The sequence below is a fragment of the Bidens hawaiensis genome, unplaced genomic scaffold, assembly GCF_021521415.1.
Source record: "Bidens hawaiensis isolate Kalapana, Puna unplaced genomic scaffold, B.hawaiensis_p1.1 tig00042865_1, whole genome shotgun sequence".
Lineage (NCBI taxonomy): Eukaryota > Viridiplantae > Streptophyta > Magnoliopsida > Asterales > Asteraceae > Bidens > Bidens hawaiensis.
Window position 1 is genome coordinate 76538 of NW_027497590.1, and position 20236 is coordinate 96773.

General features: G+C 33.7%; 5 protein-coding genes and 1 long non-coding RNA gene across 6 annotated transcripts; 3 read left to right on the top strand and 3 right to left on the bottom strand.

Annotated features, from left to right (window-relative positions):
* The first annotated feature begins 569 nt into the window (after positions 1-569).
* On the top strand, positions 570-3069 carry LOC143593847 (endo-1,4-beta-xylanase 5-like). The gene is made up of 4 exons (XM_077073336.1): positions 570-650; positions 747-800; positions 973-1064; positions 1674-3069. The coding sequence occupies exons 1-4, from the start codon at positions 599-601 to the stop codon at positions 2637-2639; spliced, it is 1164 nt and encodes a 387-aa protein (XP_076929451.1). The 5' UTR covers positions 570-598; the 3' UTR covers positions 2640-3069.
* Positions 3070-3184: 115 nt separating this feature from the next.
* LOC143593848 (uncharacterized) lies at positions 3185-4367 on the bottom strand. The gene is made up of 5 exons (XM_077073337.1): positions 4009-4367; positions 3768-3917; positions 3626-3709; positions 3480-3545; positions 3185-3404 (listed from the first exon to the last, which is right to left on the bottom strand). Exons 1-5 carry the CDS (start codon positions 4342-4344, stop codon positions 3312-3314), a joined length of 729 nt encoding a protein of 242 aa, XP_076929452.1. The 5' UTR covers positions 4345-4367; the 3' UTR covers positions 3185-3311.
* A 1594-nt stretch (positions 4368-5961) lies between these two features.
* On the bottom strand, positions 5962-9442 carry LOC143593849 (E3 ubiquitin protein ligase RIE1-like). Its single transcript, XM_077073338.1, has 3 exons — positions 8833-9442; positions 6966-7064; positions 5962-6519 (listed from the first exon to the last, which is right to left on the bottom strand). The coding sequence occupies exons 1-3, from the start codon at positions 9324-9326 to the stop codon at positions 6444-6446; spliced, it is 669 nt and encodes a 222-aa protein (XP_076929453.1). The 5' UTR covers positions 9327-9442; the 3' UTR covers positions 5962-6443.
* On the top strand, positions 6432-6808 carry LOC143593850 (uncharacterized). Its single transcript, XR_013146208.1, has 2 exons — positions 6432-6540; positions 6633-6808. It is a non-coding gene; the product is annotated as an uncharacterized LOC143593850 (long non-coding RNA).
* A 1721-nt stretch (positions 9443-11163) lies between the features above and the next one.
* LOC143593852 (uncharacterized) lies at positions 11164-14860 on the bottom strand. The gene is made up of 9 exons (XM_077073339.1): positions 14611-14860; positions 14109-14189; positions 13912-14032; positions 13706-13800; positions 13428-13499; positions 12517-12702; positions 12329-12437; positions 11543-11717; positions 11164-11453 (listed from the first exon to the last, which is right to left on the bottom strand). Exons 1-9 carry the CDS (start codon positions 14632-14634, stop codon positions 11366-11368), a joined length of 951 nt encoding a protein of 316 aa, XP_076929454.1. The 5' UTR covers positions 14635-14860; the 3' UTR covers positions 11164-11365.
* Positions 14861-16551: 1691 nt separating this feature from the next.
* Positions 16552-19897, top strand: LOC143593853 (mitotic checkpoint protein BUB3.1-like). The gene is made up of 9 exons (XM_077073340.1): positions 16552-16734; positions 17505-17635; positions 17711-17793; positions 17870-18124; positions 18245-18320; positions 18712-18792; positions 18896-18974; positions 19108-19208; positions 19687-19897. Exons 1-9 carry the CDS (start codon positions 16627-16629, stop codon positions 19772-19774), a joined length of 1002 nt encoding a protein of 333 aa, XP_076929455.1. The 5' UTR covers positions 16552-16626; the 3' UTR covers positions 19775-19897.
* Positions 19898-20236: the final 339 nt, after the last annotated feature.

Here is a 20236-nt window from a genome sequence, read left to right on the forward strand (position 1 = left end):
AAAAAATATTAACGTATGAAAAAGTTATGACCGTTTAAAAACCGTGAGAGTAGTTGGGTTAAAAATGAAAATAAAATAATATATATGTAAAAGACCATGGACCAATTGTGTAATTTTAAGGGATAAAACTTGTAATTATTTTAAAGACATTGCAAATACACGTGAGATTTGATGTTAAAATGACATTTGTGCCCCTTATTAATGTTGTACATCTTGCATATTTGGTTGTAAATTACTTAAACAAAACGTATTAATTTGCCCATCAATAGTATATTATATATAGTATAGATATATCTTTTAACCGCGGCATATTCCAATTGATGCCTTCTTAAGAAAAAACTAAAAATAAGGTCACAATATATCTATACTTCCAATTCGGTCACATGTTTTTATGAATCAATAATGTAATATTTTTCGTTCAAACTTAATAAATGTACAGATCCTTATGGTTTTTAAAAGGTTTTCATAGTTCACATGCTGCCTTGATCTGGGGTCCAAATAATAAGAAAAAGTTGAGAAGAGGACAGATAATGAAAACACTTGCTTCATAGAGATAAGATATTGAGCTACCCCATTGTTTTTGGATCACACTCAACTAATGAAAACACTCATCAATTTCTTTCTTCTTATATGCTTTTTGCTGATATCAGGTAGTTTATATACTGTGTGTTTATGTGTATGCACTTGCTTCTTGTTTTATCATTCATATAATATTGTTATTGTAATTAAACACTTTTTTAATCCAGGTGGTATAACTCGAGCCCAGATCAATGAGGATAGCTATGCAACAACAAAGGCAAGTTCAAGTATTCTATGTCACTTACAAGATATGATTTGATTATGTTTTTTTTTAATAGTTATCCTGGTTATACTCTTGTTTATCAATAATGCAAAATACCTTACAAGGGTTTTTTTTATTATTGTATAGCTACTTCAAGAATCTAATTTTCATATATTTCACAATGCAGGAAGAAAACACGGTTAAAGAGTTCGACGAAAACGCGTTATTTAGTCCATACACCAAACAAGAATGGAGATCTTACCAACAAAAGAATATAAATGAGGTAATATACATCAAGTTTCAATCATTCTAATCCTAGCATTAGTTTAGACTTAATTGCCCAAATAGCTCATGTGGTTTGATCATATTGTATGTTTGAACCCCTCCCCCCCCCCCCCTCTTTCGAGAATGAAAAGTTGCAAACTTAGTCCAAATGGTTAAAGAGCGGGTTGCACATTTGCCATTTTATGTTGATAGAAGAATTTTTTGAAATATTGACGGCATGATGATGGACGCCGAACGATGTGATGGCATGTTGAAGGAAATCAAACGAACGGCAATATATGGGGAGATCGTAATATGTTTGCAATTTAAAAAGACTGAATTGCCCTCACGTGGAGGGCACATGGGGTCATTAATCGTTAAAAACGTCAGGCATTAATGTTAAGGGATAAACGTGCAACACGCTTACAAATGTTTAGACTAAGTTTGCAACATTTCCTTCATGGGAGCCAAAGATGCAATATGATAAAACCATAGGTACCATTAGCTCAATTAACTTCATTAATTTACATTTGTTTTTCCAAGTTTAGCAACCACATTTAGTAGAATACAAATCAACTTATACCACATGTTATTACAACTTATGTTAATGTTACATTCCATTTATTAGGGACGTAAAACACAGTTAAACTTCATCATAACTTACCCGAACAAAACCGCGGTTAAAGGCGCTAAACTTTACATAAAGCAACTAACTTCAGATTTCCACTGGGGCTGTGGTATGACTCATAGAATCCTCAATAACACAGCCTACAAAAAATGGTTTGCTTCCAAATTCACAGCTGCTGATTTCCACAACGAGTTAAAATTGTACTACACCGAACCAAAACCGGGTCAAGAAAATTACACTGACCCGGACGCCATGTTAAAGTTTGCTGATGAACACGGGATCATCGTTAGAGGCCACACAGTTTTATGGGATGATGTTAAATACCAACAAAAATGGGTTAGAAAACTTACACCTGAAAAGTTGTTACAAGCAGCAAACAAACGAGTTGACTCGGTAGTTAAGCGTTACAAAGGGCGTTTAGTCGGTTGGGACGTTATGAACGAAAATTTACACCACAACTTCTTTGAAAAGAGACTCGGGAAAAATGCCTCGGCTATGTTTTATAACCGGGTTCATAATATTGACCCCGACACGACGTTGTACATGAACGAGTTTAACACGACAGAAAACGTGAACGACAAGTGGGCCCGGCCCGAGAAGTATTTAAGAAGGCTTAAGAAGATCCGGGCTTACCCGGGAAATAGTGACATTAAAATGGGAATTGGGTTAGAATGTCATTATGGTGCCGAGCCGATCGATCTTCATTACGTTAGAAACGCGTTGACTTTGTTAAGTCAAACCGGTTTACCGATATGGCTAACCGAGTTGGATGTTAAAATGGACCCGGGTCTTGATAATAAAACGAGAAGTGAACTTCAGGTTATTTATTTAGAGGAAATACTTAGGGAGTCGTTTTGTCACGCGTCAGTTAAGGCAATAATAATATGGACGGGTGCATCGATTGACGGGTGTGATGTCATGTGTATGACCAATGAAAAACTAGAGAACACACCGGTTGGGGATTAAATCGATCGGTTAATGGAAGAATGGAGAACTGGGAACATTGAAGTTGTAGCGGATAGTAATGGGATGTCTCAAGTTTCGGTGTTTAATGGTCGGTATGAGGTTACCGCGGTAGAACCCGTCACAAATGTTTCTAGTAGTGTCACTTTTAAGGTAGACAAAGTTAGTGTACCGGACAACATTGTCCATCCTCAAATCCTTGGTTAAGTCATGTATTAATAAAAATCAATTGTTTTTTTCATCTGGTTTGATTTTCAATAATGAAGCCTTAAACTCGACGCAGTTCGGGTAGGGTCTGAACACATAAATAATGATACCTTGTCGTTGCAACTAGTAAACTAAAAGCTACAAATCATGAACATAAAAAGGTAATAAATTAAACTGAAACTCTTTTTTTTTCATTTTGTATTTCAAATGCAACATATGCAGATTGATCTTTTCCAAGTAAGTTGAAAAAAAACTCAGAGTCGTGAAAAACCGTAATATATGTTACATAATATGCGGGATCGGTTGACTCCGCAACCTATATAGTGGGGCCATCCATGCCCATAAACAGGCTACCGTTTGCTAAGCATTCTTTAAAGATGAATTTTTGACACTATATGTCAACCAAAAACACTCCAAAAAAGACAACCTTAAACATAAAAATATCAATATTGAATCAAGAGGTGTGCATCATCTTGGTGAAGGTAGCTTCACATCGAGCCCGAGGTTCAGCCCGTTATACGCGATAGGAGCATACATCCATAGATCATCAGAGCTCAAAAGCTGCAAATATAAATTTATTTAACAAATTGTTATCAATTTAACTTATTTAAATTCATTTCAATATTGTTTACTCACCTTGATTTGGAGTTGCAAGAATTTCACATGCTCAACAGCTTCTTCAAGCATAGTGCTAATATCAACCTTCATAACCAAAAAAATCATTATATTCCTTTTAAAATATTATTTAAAAAAATGCATATATAACTCAAATAGCTGCTTACCTTTGTGCCATTAGGAACAAGGTTCTGTAATATTCTTAACCTCTCATTAATTCTCTCTTCTTTTCTGCAAAAGATAAAATTAAACTATTAGATTAGCTTAAGAATAAAACATTTATTCATATGAAATTAGTTAATTACCTACCTTAGCATACACAATTTGACTATCATTTGCTGACCCGTTACATGCTCGTTTCTTGCCATTCGTGTTCAGCTTTGTAACATCATGATCAACTCCAGATACGTTGACTTTCGAATTCTTACTCAGCCTTGGTTTTTTCCAACTCGTATGGACCTACATTATACGACATTTATCAGAACTTGTTACAGGATGATCACATTAATATTATTCGTTAAGAAAACAAAGTTAACTCATGTGAACATACATCTGCATCATTACAAGAGTGTTTTCTTGTATTTGGGGACAGACTGTTATACTCTGCAGACGGTTCGGCTGCTGCTGGAATGAATGGAATTACAGAAGCACCCTTTTGGCAGCCACCTGAAGAGGAAAGCGAGAGATAGCTTTCGCCACTTGAAGTGGGAAACATTACATTATTACCGCCATCCGAAACGGACAATGATGGCTCATTATGGTGTGGCCAAATTGCAGAAGAATCTTGAGAAGTGGAAACATTTGGTAACTTATTTGAAAAAGTAGAAAATAAATGTGACATAAAATCAGCTTCTTCACTAGAGTATGTTCCACTAAAGAATTCCATTATTTCTTTTCTTGCAAATAAATGGAAAGTGAAAAGAATTTTTGGTGTTGATGTGTCAAAAGAAGCTATGTTTGAAGTACTGTAGATGGCTAAAACAGGTATAGAGATGTATATATGCAACGAGAATGTGGCAGTTGATTGGTTTTGTCTTGTACTGTTGACTTGATGATGTATAATAAAATAGATAAGTATCAGATATTAGATAAAACAATGATTAGAATGTTTGTTTACAGCTATCATGGCCTTTTAAACAGGATTATTGGGCACGTTGACAAGGTTAAGAGTCAAAAGGTCATCCTTGACAGTTAATTATTAGTTTGTCCAGAAACATTGATTCTTTATTAAAATCTTGGAACTAAGAACTTTGAAGCACTTGTCCTATGTTTGATTAATCCATCATCATGTTTGGATAATTATAATCATGTAATATGATTCAGAGTCCTAAAAATGATCCCAGTAAGTTGTGGTTAATAACGGAAATTAAGTAGTTCTAGATCCAAAGTATGAATAAAATACATTTATTAATGGATAGATTGAAATATAGCGAAGATTGTATGTAGTATGAGGTAGCTGTAGATATTTTCTAGAACATTATATATTAAAAAAGACACCAACCATTGAAACCGCGTATTCTGGTATGAGGCATTTGGGATAGATGCCGCCCTCGTGCAAAACCTTGGCATTGACAATAACGGAATCTAGGGAGGCCATGGCACGATCTCCATATAATATAATATAATATAATAAATGATGATACAACTACGAATCCAACATAAGTTATATATGAGATGAGATGATACCTAATTCTGATTGGAGCCCCAAATGAGTATGTATTCATCCATGGCAGGGTTGTGTTGGCACGTTTTCACAAAACAAACCTTAGACAACAAATCTAACCCCTCGTCCCTTACAACTTAAAAAAATAAGTTCAAGGGTCTGAAAAGAAACGTACTAAAAATGACAAAAAACAAAACAAAAAAATACCCATACCTCAAAATATTATAAATTAAAAAAAAATTGGCTACGGTGGTGGTGGCAGAGACGGCGGTGGTGACGATGGTAGTGGTCAAGCGGTGGTGGTGGTGGTGGCGACGTTGGTTAAGTGGTGGTGGTGCTCAAGCGGGTAGCGGTCACAGTGACGGTGGTGGTGGTGTTGATGGCCATGCAATTTAAGAGGTTGTATGCCACCAAAGCACACATGGAAAGACCTTTCCGGTTGACCGTTTTTGCAAGTTTCTTTTGTTTTAACTTTTTTTATTGTTGAACTCGATAGACTTTTACGCACAATCATCACAATCTATAAAAATAAGAGTTTTAACTTCCGTGTGGCTCTACGTTAATAGTTTTCAGTGACTTATCCCTTAAGATGGGCAAAAGTAGCATTATCAAATTTAAGGGTTACAATTTGTGACACGACATGTGTGGTTTGGGATCGGTGTAACACGTTTTATGTAACTACTTAAGGCATCTCTTATATCAAGATTTATTATTTTTTTAAAAATTGGCACAGTTTATACATAATTGCTCAAAAAACAAGTACATAAGTACATTTGTATTTTTGAAGTATCAAGACGCAAAAACAAAATTAAATTATTAAACTTATTTTTGGGTTAAACGTGTTAAGTTTGTGTCAACCACAAATACACCTATGGTACTTTGGCTCATGTGTTTGACATGAAATTTGCGTACGAATGGTGTTTGACCCGCCAACCTACAATGTATGGAGCGGTTACTCATAACCGTGCCCTTCATGTCACAAATTACTAACTTATTTGGTGCATAAGAACTCTAGGCAGCTATTTCATAAAAATTGAAGCTTCTTTGGTTGACCTATATGACCTCTCTTAATTTTCAACCAATCAATATAGTAAAAAAGAAGGTAATCATGCACAGACTCAGCCAATATAGAACCATGATTCAAGAAACTAACTGTAGTAATAGTATGTAACAATAGTTCATCTATAAGATGCTATCATTTATTGTGGTTTTTGCTCAGTTATTCAAGATTATGTTTCCCATTAGGATTTTACCTGTACTCTTTAATCCTGTTCATTTGAAGCCACAAGTGATTTGCATACCAGACGTCAACCTTAGCCATTTCACTCTATTGAACAAAAGACAACAGTTGCAAGGACAAGAAAGAACACGTCCATAGCCAAATATGCCACAGTCAACCTGCCATCATTTGAAACCAAAGTAAGAAAAAATAAGAAGGAATTTAAACAACACCCAAAGGTTTTTGGACTGATATACCCTCTATTCTTTAAAATAAACACAAATTTCATTAGATTTCCCAAGAGGCAAGAACCAACACATACATGACTGATCCTACTATTTTCATTATATTAATATATCGTTCATGTTGACACCTTATACAACCCCTATTGTGTCGAGCTTAAGCTCAGATCATTCATTTGCAGTAATGCAGTCCTAATAATTTATGAAATTCTCAACCACTACTTTTTTTTTATTTAAAAAAAGCTTCTTAAATCAAATACAAAGGTTTAAAATAAGTTTTGAGAAACTAAGGCTGAAATAGCTTAAAGCATGCATCATTATAAAACCTTTCTTTAGACTGTTTATGAAAGAACACAAAGCTATAATATTGGTTCAAGACATACCAGAATAGACATGGAGTGGCACTACTATTGTAACACATCATCAAAATGAATCCAAGCACCCACCACAAACAAGAGACCCCTGTATTAAGCAAATCCCATCTGAAAATATAAAACATCATTAGGCTTTAGGCATTTCAATCATAATAATCAACTACTTTAATTCCATAAGCTTTTGTATAGTGTCAAATAATGCTGTGATTCTTGTGGGAAAATGGATTATCTATTGTTGCAAAAACATCAAAGATGACGGTTAATTCAAATATCAGATTAATGACCTTGCATAAACATTTAGCTTGCTTCAAAAGGCCAGGCAATGACACAAATAGCTAGACTGTGAAGAAAAAAACTTAAAGATATGCATCTGTTCCCTTAATCCTACTCAAATGATCGTGTTTCCTATATAAAATTCCTCCCATCTGATTCACTATATGACACTTGAAAACTCATGCTTGAGATCCCATTAAAATTGCTTAAACTCGACATTCTTAGTATGACTTGATAAAGGAAACAGATGCATTGCGGTGCAAATATATTACTTTTCTAGGACATGCCTGAAGCATCACATATGCAATAGCTTAATTAGCAGCTTAAAGTGTTACTTTTACCACAAACACACCACTTAAATTAGTTTTTCACCTTTATGAAGCATGTAAAATCTTATGCGGTTAAACATGTATCATATTAAAAACAGAATGTACCTTCTGAGCAAATCCATAAACTGCAATAAACAATTAGCTTACTCAATACTCATGTTGAACTTAACCAACCTGTTAACTTAGAAGATACTTGGTGATGAAGTCAGGAGTCCACAAGCTTCTACTTAATTATCTCCCACTTGGTTATATAAATATGACATTAACTATTTCTAAATTATAACTAAAATTTAAATTTACGAAGAACTAATCACATTAGTAGTATACACTATACACAGTTGACCAATTTGTTACTTATTCTGAAACAGTTAAGACCAACTTTTCTTCCCTGGCTACACTAGGCAACTATTCATTCTCAGTATTTCAATCAGCATAGATATTGTTTGATCCAATACAGGTTCAAGCTTCTAACATAATCGTCTCTAACTAAGTGTAAATTATAAGCTTAACAATTAGTAATAATCCTGACAATCACAATCATATTATTGCATAATTACAAGAGATAATATCTCAAACTATTCCTAGAACATAACTTAAAAGATACTTGGTGATTAAGTCAGGAGTCCACAAGCCTCTACTTAATTATCTCCCGCTTCGTTATATGAACATGACTTTTAACTATTTTCTAAAGCATGATTGCACTTTAAGTTACACATAAAACTCAGATTCATGAAGACATAATCGCATTAGTAATATATGCAGTTGACAAAATTGTTACTTATTCTGAAACAGTTTCCATCTTAAACCTTTCTTCCCTGGCTACACCAGGAAACTATTCAATCTCAGGATGTCAATCAGTGTAATCTTCCATGGATGTTGTTTGATCCAATACAGGTTCAAGCTTCTAATATGATCTTCTCTAACTAAGCCTAAATTATAAGCTTAACAATTAGTAATAGACCTAACAATCACAATTCACAATCATATTATTGTATACTTACAAGAGATAATATCTCAAACTATTCCTAGAACATAACTTCTGAGATATACACATATATTTAAACACAATTATAATATAATTATGATTCTATTCTATTAATCAGCATGTCATACTTCTAATTTGGCCAATAAACAGGAACAGAGTACACTTATTACTTAACTACAGCAGGCAAATACATATACAAATAGCAATTTCATTTTAATTAATAACGCTAGATATAAAATTTAAAGCAGCATTAACTGATTATACTTAAATTAAACGGTATTAAGTTAACCTAGTCGGAGGAACTGCAGGTAGATCTCCTCCGTCACTGTTCGTCGAATAACCGCTACTCATACCAGGAACCGATGCATTCGGATCCGTTGGCACTCTCCTCTCACTCATATCATTCCTCTTTACATACTCCATCACCAAAAGCACCACATTAACCACACAATGCACCGAGTAACCACAGATCCAAATCCTAAGCATCACATTACTCTCTTCCCGCGCATACCAAAGCAACGCAACAACAGAATGCACCACAAGCAGAATATTCCACAGCGTCTCAACAACAACAGCCGGAAACATATAGCCGTAAGTCTTTCTGTAGTCCTTCATCTGCCACGCAGTGTTCTCGTTCACTATCAGTGACACGTCACGGCGGCCGGCGAGAAGAGCTCGAAGCATCGCGATTATGTTTAGTCCGGCGGGAACGATAACCGGATTTGTGAGTAACGGCGCTTCGTAGTTGGTGGTTTCCGGTGCTGAAGCTTCAATTTCCGCCATTGAAGCAAAATGCAAGCAGGTGAACTGAGAACTGTTTCTAACTGATTCTGTTAGAAAATGTAACCGCCTATATATTTAACAAGAGGTGGGAAAACTATATAGTTTCAGTTTGCCCCCTGAAGTTAGTATATAGTTTCAGTTTACCCCCTAATTCTGTTATGTCATTAAGTGTGTTGATTTTTAGTGATAAGCTATAGGGCGGGAGGTACAAACTACAAATTGTGGTATAGATTTATATATATATATATATATATATTTTGAGAAAACGTTGTTTTTATTTACTTTGGTTTTAATAATAAGTTCGAGAAAGGTAATGAGTAGTTTTATTTGGTGTGTGATTATTTGAATAACTGCATAATTATTTAAATTTTATAACTTTTTTTTATAATAATTCCCATCATTTGAATTATTTGTGTTTCTTGCAGCTATAATTCGGTGTGTATTGCATGTACGTTAAGAGGTTCTTTTACACTATTAGACCATGTGTAGTGGACGGTAACCCACTGCCACATCTGCATCACCACAAGCCGACACCAACACTATTACATGGAGAGGGACTGAGGGAGACGACCGCCAAAGGGGGGGAAGCGCCATTCCAATGGTGCCGGGATAAGGGGTGAAGGGACTAATGGGTGGGCTATAGTTTTTTTCCCTATCAATCACACTTATCTATGCATATTTAAAAAAACATTAAATAACTTGGTTAAATCATTACAGACATTTATCTAATTAATAAATGCCTCTTAGCTTATGTAAGAGTGACGTGATAACATTTTTTACTAGTTAAAGTCCATTACTACGAATGGTGTTATTAAATTTTTGTAAAAGTATTATAAAATATATTTAATATTTTTATTGATATGTTTTCAGTCAAAAAAATTAATAATTATAAACTATAGAAGACACATGTTATATGCTTTTATTTATCAGGAATGAAATAAAACATTTGCAAACTAACACTTAGTTGTTCAAATTAGGTTTAGCATTACTATCACCATCACTATCACAATTTACAGTACTAAAGTGAATCGCTACTATTACTATACCATTTTACAATCAACATTTTCAAGATCACAAGCACCGCCATGGCCAAAAGATGGTGACAAAATGCAAAATTTTACGGTTATTGTGAGTTTTTGATATAATAATTGTTTTGTTATTTCAATTTCTGAAATAACTGTTTTAACTGATTTTTAATTTAATTGTTGCTTGACACTTTATTGCTTATATTAGTAAGTATTGTGTTTACATTAGACAATATGAAAAAGATTGAATTTGAACCTGTATGAAAATCAAAAAAGGCAATCTATGTCTATCAAATGAGGGTACACAATAGGAGAGGCATTGAGAAGTTTGATAGAGGTGAAAATAATGATCAACCCTTTATATTATGAAGCCAAAAACCCGAAATGAGTTTTTTGATGACCCGGTCTACTAAAGAAAAACATTTTCGTCGTTACAATTTGGGGGGTAATAATGATAAAAGTTCCTCTATCAGAAAGACACCTTCCACAAACATTAATCGTTCCTTTACAATTAAAACACATTTTAAGCTTACTTTTTACACAAACAATTTATATATTATAAACTGAACAAAGTACATTATGTAAAAATGCTAGATAATTACAAAGTTCTTGTTGGTTCTTTTAAACCAGTCAACTAAAAATTAAATATTTTTAAGAATCTGAATCCAATACCCTAATTTAATTACTTGAGAAAGTACAATTAGCCCTTAACTAAGTTGCAAGAATCTACTCTATGCAAATAAAAGGAAACAGTTTTTACATTGCCTCTTAAAATTGTGATTAGACCAGACAAAATTGTGATTAAACAAAAAAAATGAAAATCTCTATAAAAAGTTGGTTCATAAAGTTTTGCTTACATGTGCTCTATTACATGCAAATTTTTAAAAACAAGTATAAAATAGCAATCTTTAAAAAAAAGGTCACATTTTAAATCCTCCATAAGTAAACATAATGGGACTGCAATCCACCAAATTATAACAAAAATATGCAGATAATCAAAGGTCCCTAAACTGATTACTGCCCCACCTCTTGAGCAAGTTCCTCACCAAAACCGCGTTGTGCAATTCTGTAATACAGAATGCCCATGGTCGCTAAACACGCCCTGCATCCAACCAATACAAATAACTCATTCATTATATATTTATATGTAATGATGCCACATCAGCAATGAAAAAGAAGTTAAAGTCTTACATAATTGCTATGACGAGAAGTATTTTTCTTGGATCCATCCTTGAAGGTCTATGGCGACGCGTATGAATATCATCTGCATTTGCATCTTTTTTAGACGGTGCAGTAACTGGCAAAGTTGGCAATGCACTTGACCAAAAAGGTAACAGTTTTCTCAAAAACTGATTGCGCATACCTCCTACAAAAAATTATTAACAAAAATATAAGCCCACGTGTTGTATATCAACTCGTTAGCACAAACACAGTAAATAAAATATAATATTGTGCTAAATCCTTTACATAGGCCCACCTCTCGCGTTGCGGCGTTAAACCGTGGAAAAAATTGGTGTCAAATATGAGTACAAGTGTAATGACGATTGACATGTACATAGGTGCTTAGATGACTTGTGCATTAACACGTGAAACTCTGTTTTAAATGGTACTTACATCAACACGTAGATAAAAAAAATTTAGAAGTTATAAACAAAGCAAAAAAACCTTGTGAGTGGGCCACTTGTCAACTTGTGATTAGCCAAAAAGAAAATTACAAAAAAAGACCTTTTTCAGGGTGAAATGATATGTTTATTTAAAGTGAAAGGGGCTATGTTGTAAGTTTGAGAGGGGCTATGATGTAACACCAAAAACATTGCACTAAATGGCTGTACATTAAGCTCAAAAAGTTGTTCAAACAGAACAGAAAATTCTCCTCGCAAAGAAACTTTGCATATATATGGATGGATGCCTCATTATTCTGAAAGAGGCAAAAATCAACTTTTTCAATTTGTCGTATGAAGTCAATAACAATCTCACCTCTTCTCGAGTACTTCTGGCGATTAGCATCTTCGTCATCTGCATAATATGAAACCTCAGAGTTTTGTCTTTCAACTTGTTGTGCACTTTTTCTGGTGGTTGCACCAGGCTGCATTGCATGAACATGAACAATTGAACATACATGATGAAAAAACTAATTAAAGATTTAGCATATGAAAAGTACTTACAACACCAGAAGTTGGGCTTCTCAAATGATTTGAAGAATTTGGAACATCTATTTCCACATTATCTGTTCTTGAAGGTTTAGTGGAGCCGTTTATTATATCGTCTTTGGTTACTGAAGGCTCAGAGGAAATAGGCCTCACGGTTAATGAAACTGGATTGTTTCTAAACACATTCTTCTCAATTCCAGTCTGCATAACCAAACAAGATCATTTATGATACAAAAAACTTATTGGGATAGTGGTATATGTTGAGAAAACACAGTTGTAAGTACAAAAAGATTATAATTACTTTGTTAGCTGCTTTAAAAAGAAAGTAGCTGCTAACTTTCCATATGTTACTTGTGAAAAAGGGTCAGTTTTTGACAGTTTTTTGGTCAAACCGTCAAACCATGAGCCAAACTGTTAGCAACAATATTTAATTCAGTGTGAACCAAAACCAATCCGTTATAAAATTAAAACCAAACGAAATTGAACCATTACGGTTTGGTTTCACAGTTTCTCTTCTTGAGTTTTTGTTTCACAAATTTAGTAGCACATCGAAAGAACGACTATGATATCAGCAAATGCAATTCGGATACCCTTAACAATTAAAAAATATGAAAATTTCAGAAGAATGATATGTCTTTTTACTGTCTAGTTTGGCTTTTAATACTTTTAGGAATAAAACAATTATTAATTTTTATATATGACCATGAAATGTATGTAATGCTTCAAGATATTCTGGTCCAGTATTTAACAGCCGGTTTTGGTCCAAACCGTCCCATACGGTTCCAAAATTTCTAAGCTGGCTGACCGACACCTTATGAAAAAAACGATCATGAAACCAAATAGATTTCAGTTTGGGCGGTTTCACAGTTTCAAGTCGAGCCATGAACACCCCTAGTAAACATATAGTTCCTTAAAAATGAATTAACCTGAACAATTGCTTCCTTCAACTGAAAGTGTAAACGGGATCCCGAGTCTTTAATACTTTTAGGAGGCCATATCTGCAAAATAAAAAAAATAAAAAAAAGAAAAAAAGTTCATATAATTGTTGTTAATGGGCCATGCCATAAACATTTGTAACCTGTTCTGATCAACTTATTGATGCTTACTTATGTTCTTCATAAAAGCAGTAAATAAGGTATAGGCACACCAATCCCCATAAACAAATATATAAATTATAAAGCATAAGCATACAAGAAAACCTTACCGAAGTTGAACAATGTGGACAAACATATCCAGCTGGAGCAGTGTGAGGAGGGTAACTTTTAATATTCGAAACCAAGCAATTTGTGTGTATGACATCTGAAAATATACAAAAAAGATAATACAGGGTGGTTAAATTTAACTTCAACAGTCCACTTTTTAAATCAAAAAAACAAATGATGCATGTTTCTCGAGTGCAGAATAACATACGCAAGCAACCGAGCCGTGTCGTTTGAGAATCACCATTTTCTTCAAGCACGGTTTGACATTGGCAACACCTTGAAGGCCAATCATACTCTCCGTCAATCACCCAATCCGAGTATGTGCGAACCTGTAAAATCAACTTAACAGTTTCAACTTTCAACACAAACACAATAAATCAATTTATAATGATATATTACACGTACCACACATATTTGATGCTCAGGAAAGCATATGCATTCCCCACAAACCGGGACCTTGTGCACGAAGCAGTACAATTTAGTTGCCTGTAAGCAACACCTCAATTATATAAAAAAAGAATTACATAACTATTGTAGAGTAAACAATTTGTAGTGTTCATCGATAGAGCTAACAATAACGGTACCATACCTAAAAATACCAATACCAAAACCAAGTGCCGTACCAATTTTTTCAGTTCGGTACCAGTGCCAATTAAAATACCGAAACGAATGGTACCGATACCGAAAACATGAAAACCGAGTACCGGTTGTTATCAGTAGTGGTTTAGTAAGAAAGTATCCCTAGAGCTACTTAATGAATTATTACACTCTTGCATTAGATCCTAGATTCACATCAATAGTGATACAAATTTGATTAATCGATCTGATCTAAAAACTAAATTACGTAAACAATTTCAACGAATTTTTAATTGGCGAAAATGTAAACAAATTGTATAAATTAGCATACCTTGCGGCAGTTGCAGACCACCATCGGATCAACTAGAAGGTGTTTTGCAGCTGGAAAGCTAGAATTGAAGCATCGAGTTAGGGTTAGAAATGATTCCGATTGGTATAGATGGAAGCTTGGTTAATACTTTATGGTTTTCAGATGGAATATGTTAGGGTTTTAGGTTGGAAACTGAAGATCCGTATGACGGCTGGATCTAATTAGAAGGATAATTAAGCTAATTCGATTTTGGATTGTTCATGATCGGGTGTCAGTCAGGGCTTGCAGTTTGTGACACGCAGAAATAACCTTCCAACACCCAGCACTACCTGGTCATCCGGGTCGGGATAGTAAATAATTTCTTTTTTGCAGCTCAAAATAAATAATTTATTTTTTACTACTATTATTATTATTATTATTATTTATGTACAAACTACTAGTAAGAGATTTTTTCGAAAAAGAAAAACTCAGAAGATATATTGGTTTGAATAAGATTTATAGTAAGCGGAATGTTACATATGTTATCAAATCATTAATTTTTATTTTTATTTAATGTTTTTCTAAAATTCTTTCCATTATCTATGTTTAAGAGGTTAGTCATCAAATGAAATAAGTTGAATTAGATTAGATTATTCAAATAAATATTACATTTATGACTATAATGTATATGTTTTTGAGAATGACAACAAAGTCGCTTGTTACCCTCTTCTTACAATATTTGTTTTCATTTCATCTATGTAAGCTTTATGAAATACATTATTTAGATATGAATTTTCTTTTTTATCTTATATTGATATGAATTTTCTTTTTTATCTTATATTGATTTTTATTTACACACTTCAAACTATAGGATTACCTTAATTTATATCTCCTCCTTAAAACTTATATCATAAATATACGTGCTTATTGTAAATAATTGGATGAAACCTATAATAAAATGATTAATACACCCTTATTTATACTCTTTCAATTTCAAAGATATAGATATTTCTCTGCTTCTTATGATTCTTTTAAAATGTTCTTAAGAAATATCACTAACCTTGTACCAGTTTATGTTATATTATAACAAATTAACAAGTGCTTATATTTATTTGTTTTTTTTTTCGAACGGCAACATTCATTAAAAAAAAACTCAAGCAAGAAGCTAGAGCCAAAGAACAACACAAGAATTTTAAAAAAAAAATTACACCATTCGCTCCAATTTAAACTGCGGAACGAAGATCTATTTTTAATCCATAAAAACGACAAGGATTTGATGTCCTCCAACAACTTTGAAACCGAATGTGCTTTGTCTTCAAAAACTACATCATTTATTGTCTTCCAAATACTCTAACACGCCGCCATGATAATGCCTTAAACAACTTTTTTCTTTTTAGAGCACAAATGAGCAGTTTTGTGAATGGATAAAAGATCACGAACCGAGAGAGCATGAATGACAGGAATTTTACACCATGAGCTAATCACGTGCCAAACCCGAATCGCGACTTGACAAGATGTGAGAAGACCTGCATTTTCAATGCAATCCTCACAAAAGTGACAAGAAATGGAGTCAATATGAATGCTCCTAAAAGCGAGGCCTTCCCGGGTAGCAATACGATCCATCTCCGCCAGCCAAACGAAGATGTTAACCTTTTTCGAGACCCAATTGTTCCAAGCCGTAACGAAGGAAGCTTTGTGACTAATCACGTTGAATAGCAATTGCTTCATTCAGACAGCCGAGAAACTTCCTGATTAATTCTCAATCCATACCCATTTGTCTTTATGGCCAGATAAAACCACATGGTTACTAAATCTACCAACTCGGATGTTTCAGTAACGTTTTTTTATTTACAACTATGCTATTTATTCGTTTTTTAAAGGGGATATGTTACGAAAGTTTGGAGTGTGAAAAAATCATTTTTAAAAAATCATATCAATAAAAATGAAAATGATAAATATTAAAGTTTAATCCTCATATTCAAAATCTCTTCCCTCTTTTCACCCCCACTATCTTCTGATCTGAACCCTAACCTAATCATCATAATCAATTTGAATTGAATGGCGGCGGTGACCGGAACTGAGCTGACGAGTCCTCCATCCGACGGCATATCCAACCTCCGCTTCTCTCATCACTCCGATCACCTCCTCGTCTCTTCCTGGGACAAAGTATGCTTTTTTACTACCCTACACATTCTCTTATTATCTGCTTTACCTTATATACATAATCTCACCTAAAATACTACCTTTTTTATTATTTTTAATTTCAAACTCATTACCATTTCAATTGAATTCATTCTGTTCGGAAATCTGTTACTTTGTAATTATCTTTTTTTTTTTAGTAAAATTTAGGGGAAAAATAACTTTCTTGTGTATTAAACGTAGGGGGTGCAAGCGAGCCGACTCATAAAAGATATCATATTTTTCCATAATATATTGTCATACCCAAGTTATTAGCTCTGATACCATAATAATTTTGGTATAACAATATATTATGGAAAAACATGATATCTTTTAGCTCGAGCTCAGCTCGTTTTGATCTCTATTTCTAAAGCTCGAGCTTGGCTCCTGAGTAGTTTTTCAAGCTCGGCTCGTTTTGATCTCTATATATTTTTTCAATTATAATTTTATAGATAACATAATATATATTAGTTAGTTATTTTTTCATAACATTATATATATTATAAAAATTATATAAATGAGAGGCTCATTTAGGCTTGCGAGCCGGCTCGGGCTTGATAAGTGATGCCCATGTTCGTTTATTAAACTAGCTTACTTTTAGGCTCGAGCTTGGCTCGGGCTTGTTTTAGCTCGTAACAATCGAACTTTTTTGTGAGCTGATCTCGAGCAGCTCGGCTTGTTTGCACCCCATTTAAACGGTACACATGTATATGTTAGTGTTGTTTATAAAGATCATAACTTTTTAGTGTTTGTGACAGCGTGCTCGTCTGTATGATGCAAGTGCCAATGCGTTACTAGGAGAGTTCGTACATGGCGGTCCGGTTCTTGATTGTTGCTTTCATGATGATAACTCCGGTTTTAGTGCTAGTGGTGATAATACTGTTCGAAGGTATTTTGTACGTCTTCATAATCTTGTAATTAAGTTTATATGTCCAAATCATTAGGTTTGATTTCATATTTTCAGGCTAGTTTTTGACCCTGAAAGAGAGGTCGTATTGGGACGTCATGATGCACCCGTTCGTTGTATTGAATACTCTTACGCAACCGGTTGGTTAATGCTTTGACTTTTCTTTTCACTTTTATGGCTTGGGTCAACATTTATGGTCATGTTTTCTCTTTTTAGGGCAAGTGATTAGTGGAAGCTGGGACAAAACTGTGAAATGTTGGGACCCACGAGGTGCAAGTGCACAAGTGGGATCATATACACAACCGGAACGTGTTTATTCGATATCACTTGTTGGTAACCGTTTAGTGGTTGCAACTGCTGGACGACATGTTAATGTTTATGATTTAAGGAACATGTCTCAACCTGAACAGCGGCGAGAATCTTCGTTAAAGTATCAAACTAGATGTGTACGATGTTATCCTAATGGAACAGGTTTGTTCTTAAAACATCTGTTTTTAAGTAATTGTAGTTTGTGTGTGCATTGAGTCATTAAACATGGCTTTTATGTTGTTTGTCTTTTTATTCTGATTGATTAAAGATTATATTTTGCAGGTTATGCACTTAGCTCTGTGGAAGGTCGTGTAGCAATGGAGTTTTTTGATCTTACTGAGGCTGGTCAATCCAAAAAGTATGCATATTTCACACAATTATTCTTTGATCAGTTTCACATTCTTTTATAAGCATTAATTTCATAAATATTCATCTAAATGCTCAGAATTTATAGATGCTAATCTAAATTTCATAATATTATATTCACACTTTCAAACAGTAAAACGTCATTTTCACTTATTACGTAGCAGATAAAGTAAAATCACTGTCTGTTTTATTAAATAAACAAATGGGAAAACAATGTTATAATTGTAAATCATATTATTAGCACATAAGTACTGATTATAATCTATATAATATTTTTAGGTTTTGAAAATGTCTTGATCTTATGAAATTTAAAAGGATATGTATAGGGTTTTGAACCCTTAGAAGGATTTAATATTGATGATTTGATATTTTGATGTTTCAAGGTATGCATTCAAGTGTCATAGGAAATCAGAAGCTGGAAGAGACATTGTGTACCCTGTAAATGCCATTGCTTTTCACCCGGTGTAAGCTAATGTGACTTTTACAAAGAGGGATGAGAAAAAGCTTACATACATATATATATAATGAAAATTTGATCATCTCATTGAAGAATCATAACCTTTGCAGGTATGGGACATTTGCAACTGGTGGGTGTGATGGTTTTGTAAATGTATGGGATGGAAACAACAAGAAGAGGCTTTATCAGGTAAAAAAACAAGATTGCTTATAAACACCAGTTATTTGCTTATTGCTTTTTTATATAAGCAATCACTACACACTCAAAAGAACTTGTTCTTATGAGAAAGCAATAATTAAATAACACTTAATGGCATTTTCAGTACTCAAAGTACCCGACAAGCATTGCTGCATTATCATTCAGCAGAGATGGTCGATTATTGGCGGTTGCATCCAGTTATACATATGAAGAGGGAGACAAACCGTAATATTTCATTTTCATTAAACTTATCCCATGTGTTTGTGCATATTAATTTGAGTAGATGGTACAAAGTAGAAATGAATCACTTTTTTTTCCAAATTTTAGCAACCAAGTTTAAAATAGGCCCAAAATAGAAAGCAACTTGCATGTTAATACATGTTTTAGTAACCAACTTCATTTTAAGTGATTTTTTCAATATTAATGCCATGCAAGCTGGAGCATTAAATGCCACATGTCAAATGCTTATGTGAAAGTACTTTGATTAATTGATTTTTTTGTAAGTTTGAGGAAATTATCATATTTTTAAATTCTGCATATACATTGATATGATGCCCACATTTGCAAATTTTATTAAAAAATCAACAAAGTATTTGACTACAATCAGTAATTAGAACCTGGTTGCTAAATTTGAAATAAAAATGTAGATTTGCTCTAGAATTTTGTTGGAAGTTACTAAATCTGCATTTTTTATATTTTGCAGTCATGAGCCAGATGCCATATTTGTACGCAGCGTTAATGAGGTTGAAGTAAAACCAAAGCCTAAAGTGTACCCAAATCCTGCTTCATAAGTTAAAGCTTAAAAGAGTGGATTTAGTGTGTATTTCCTCCTTGTTCTCCCAGCCTCTTAGAAGACAATTATCATCCGGTGTGTACAATTACGTCAAGATGTTTATAATGTTAACTTTCATACTTTGTGTCATGTGTTGGTCATGTTGGAGTCCAGATTTAAGCCAGATAACTTTTACATGTGTTTTCAGATTATATAGTCTGTTTTTAACTCAATCTTCATTTTCTGATGTTCATGACAACGATATTTACACCAAAGTTTGTTAACAATAACTGACCATATAAGTCAAGTTTGGTTCACAATAAGCTATGTTTACTAGTCAGTTTGTCTGATAAACTGATGTAGAAAAACTTTTAACTATTATAAGATAATGGTTGAAAACTGTTGAAACAAATTGTTGAAATCCCATAATCAATTGCTTCTTGAGCTTGAAAATACTTTGGCCGCGTGATATCTTTATTAA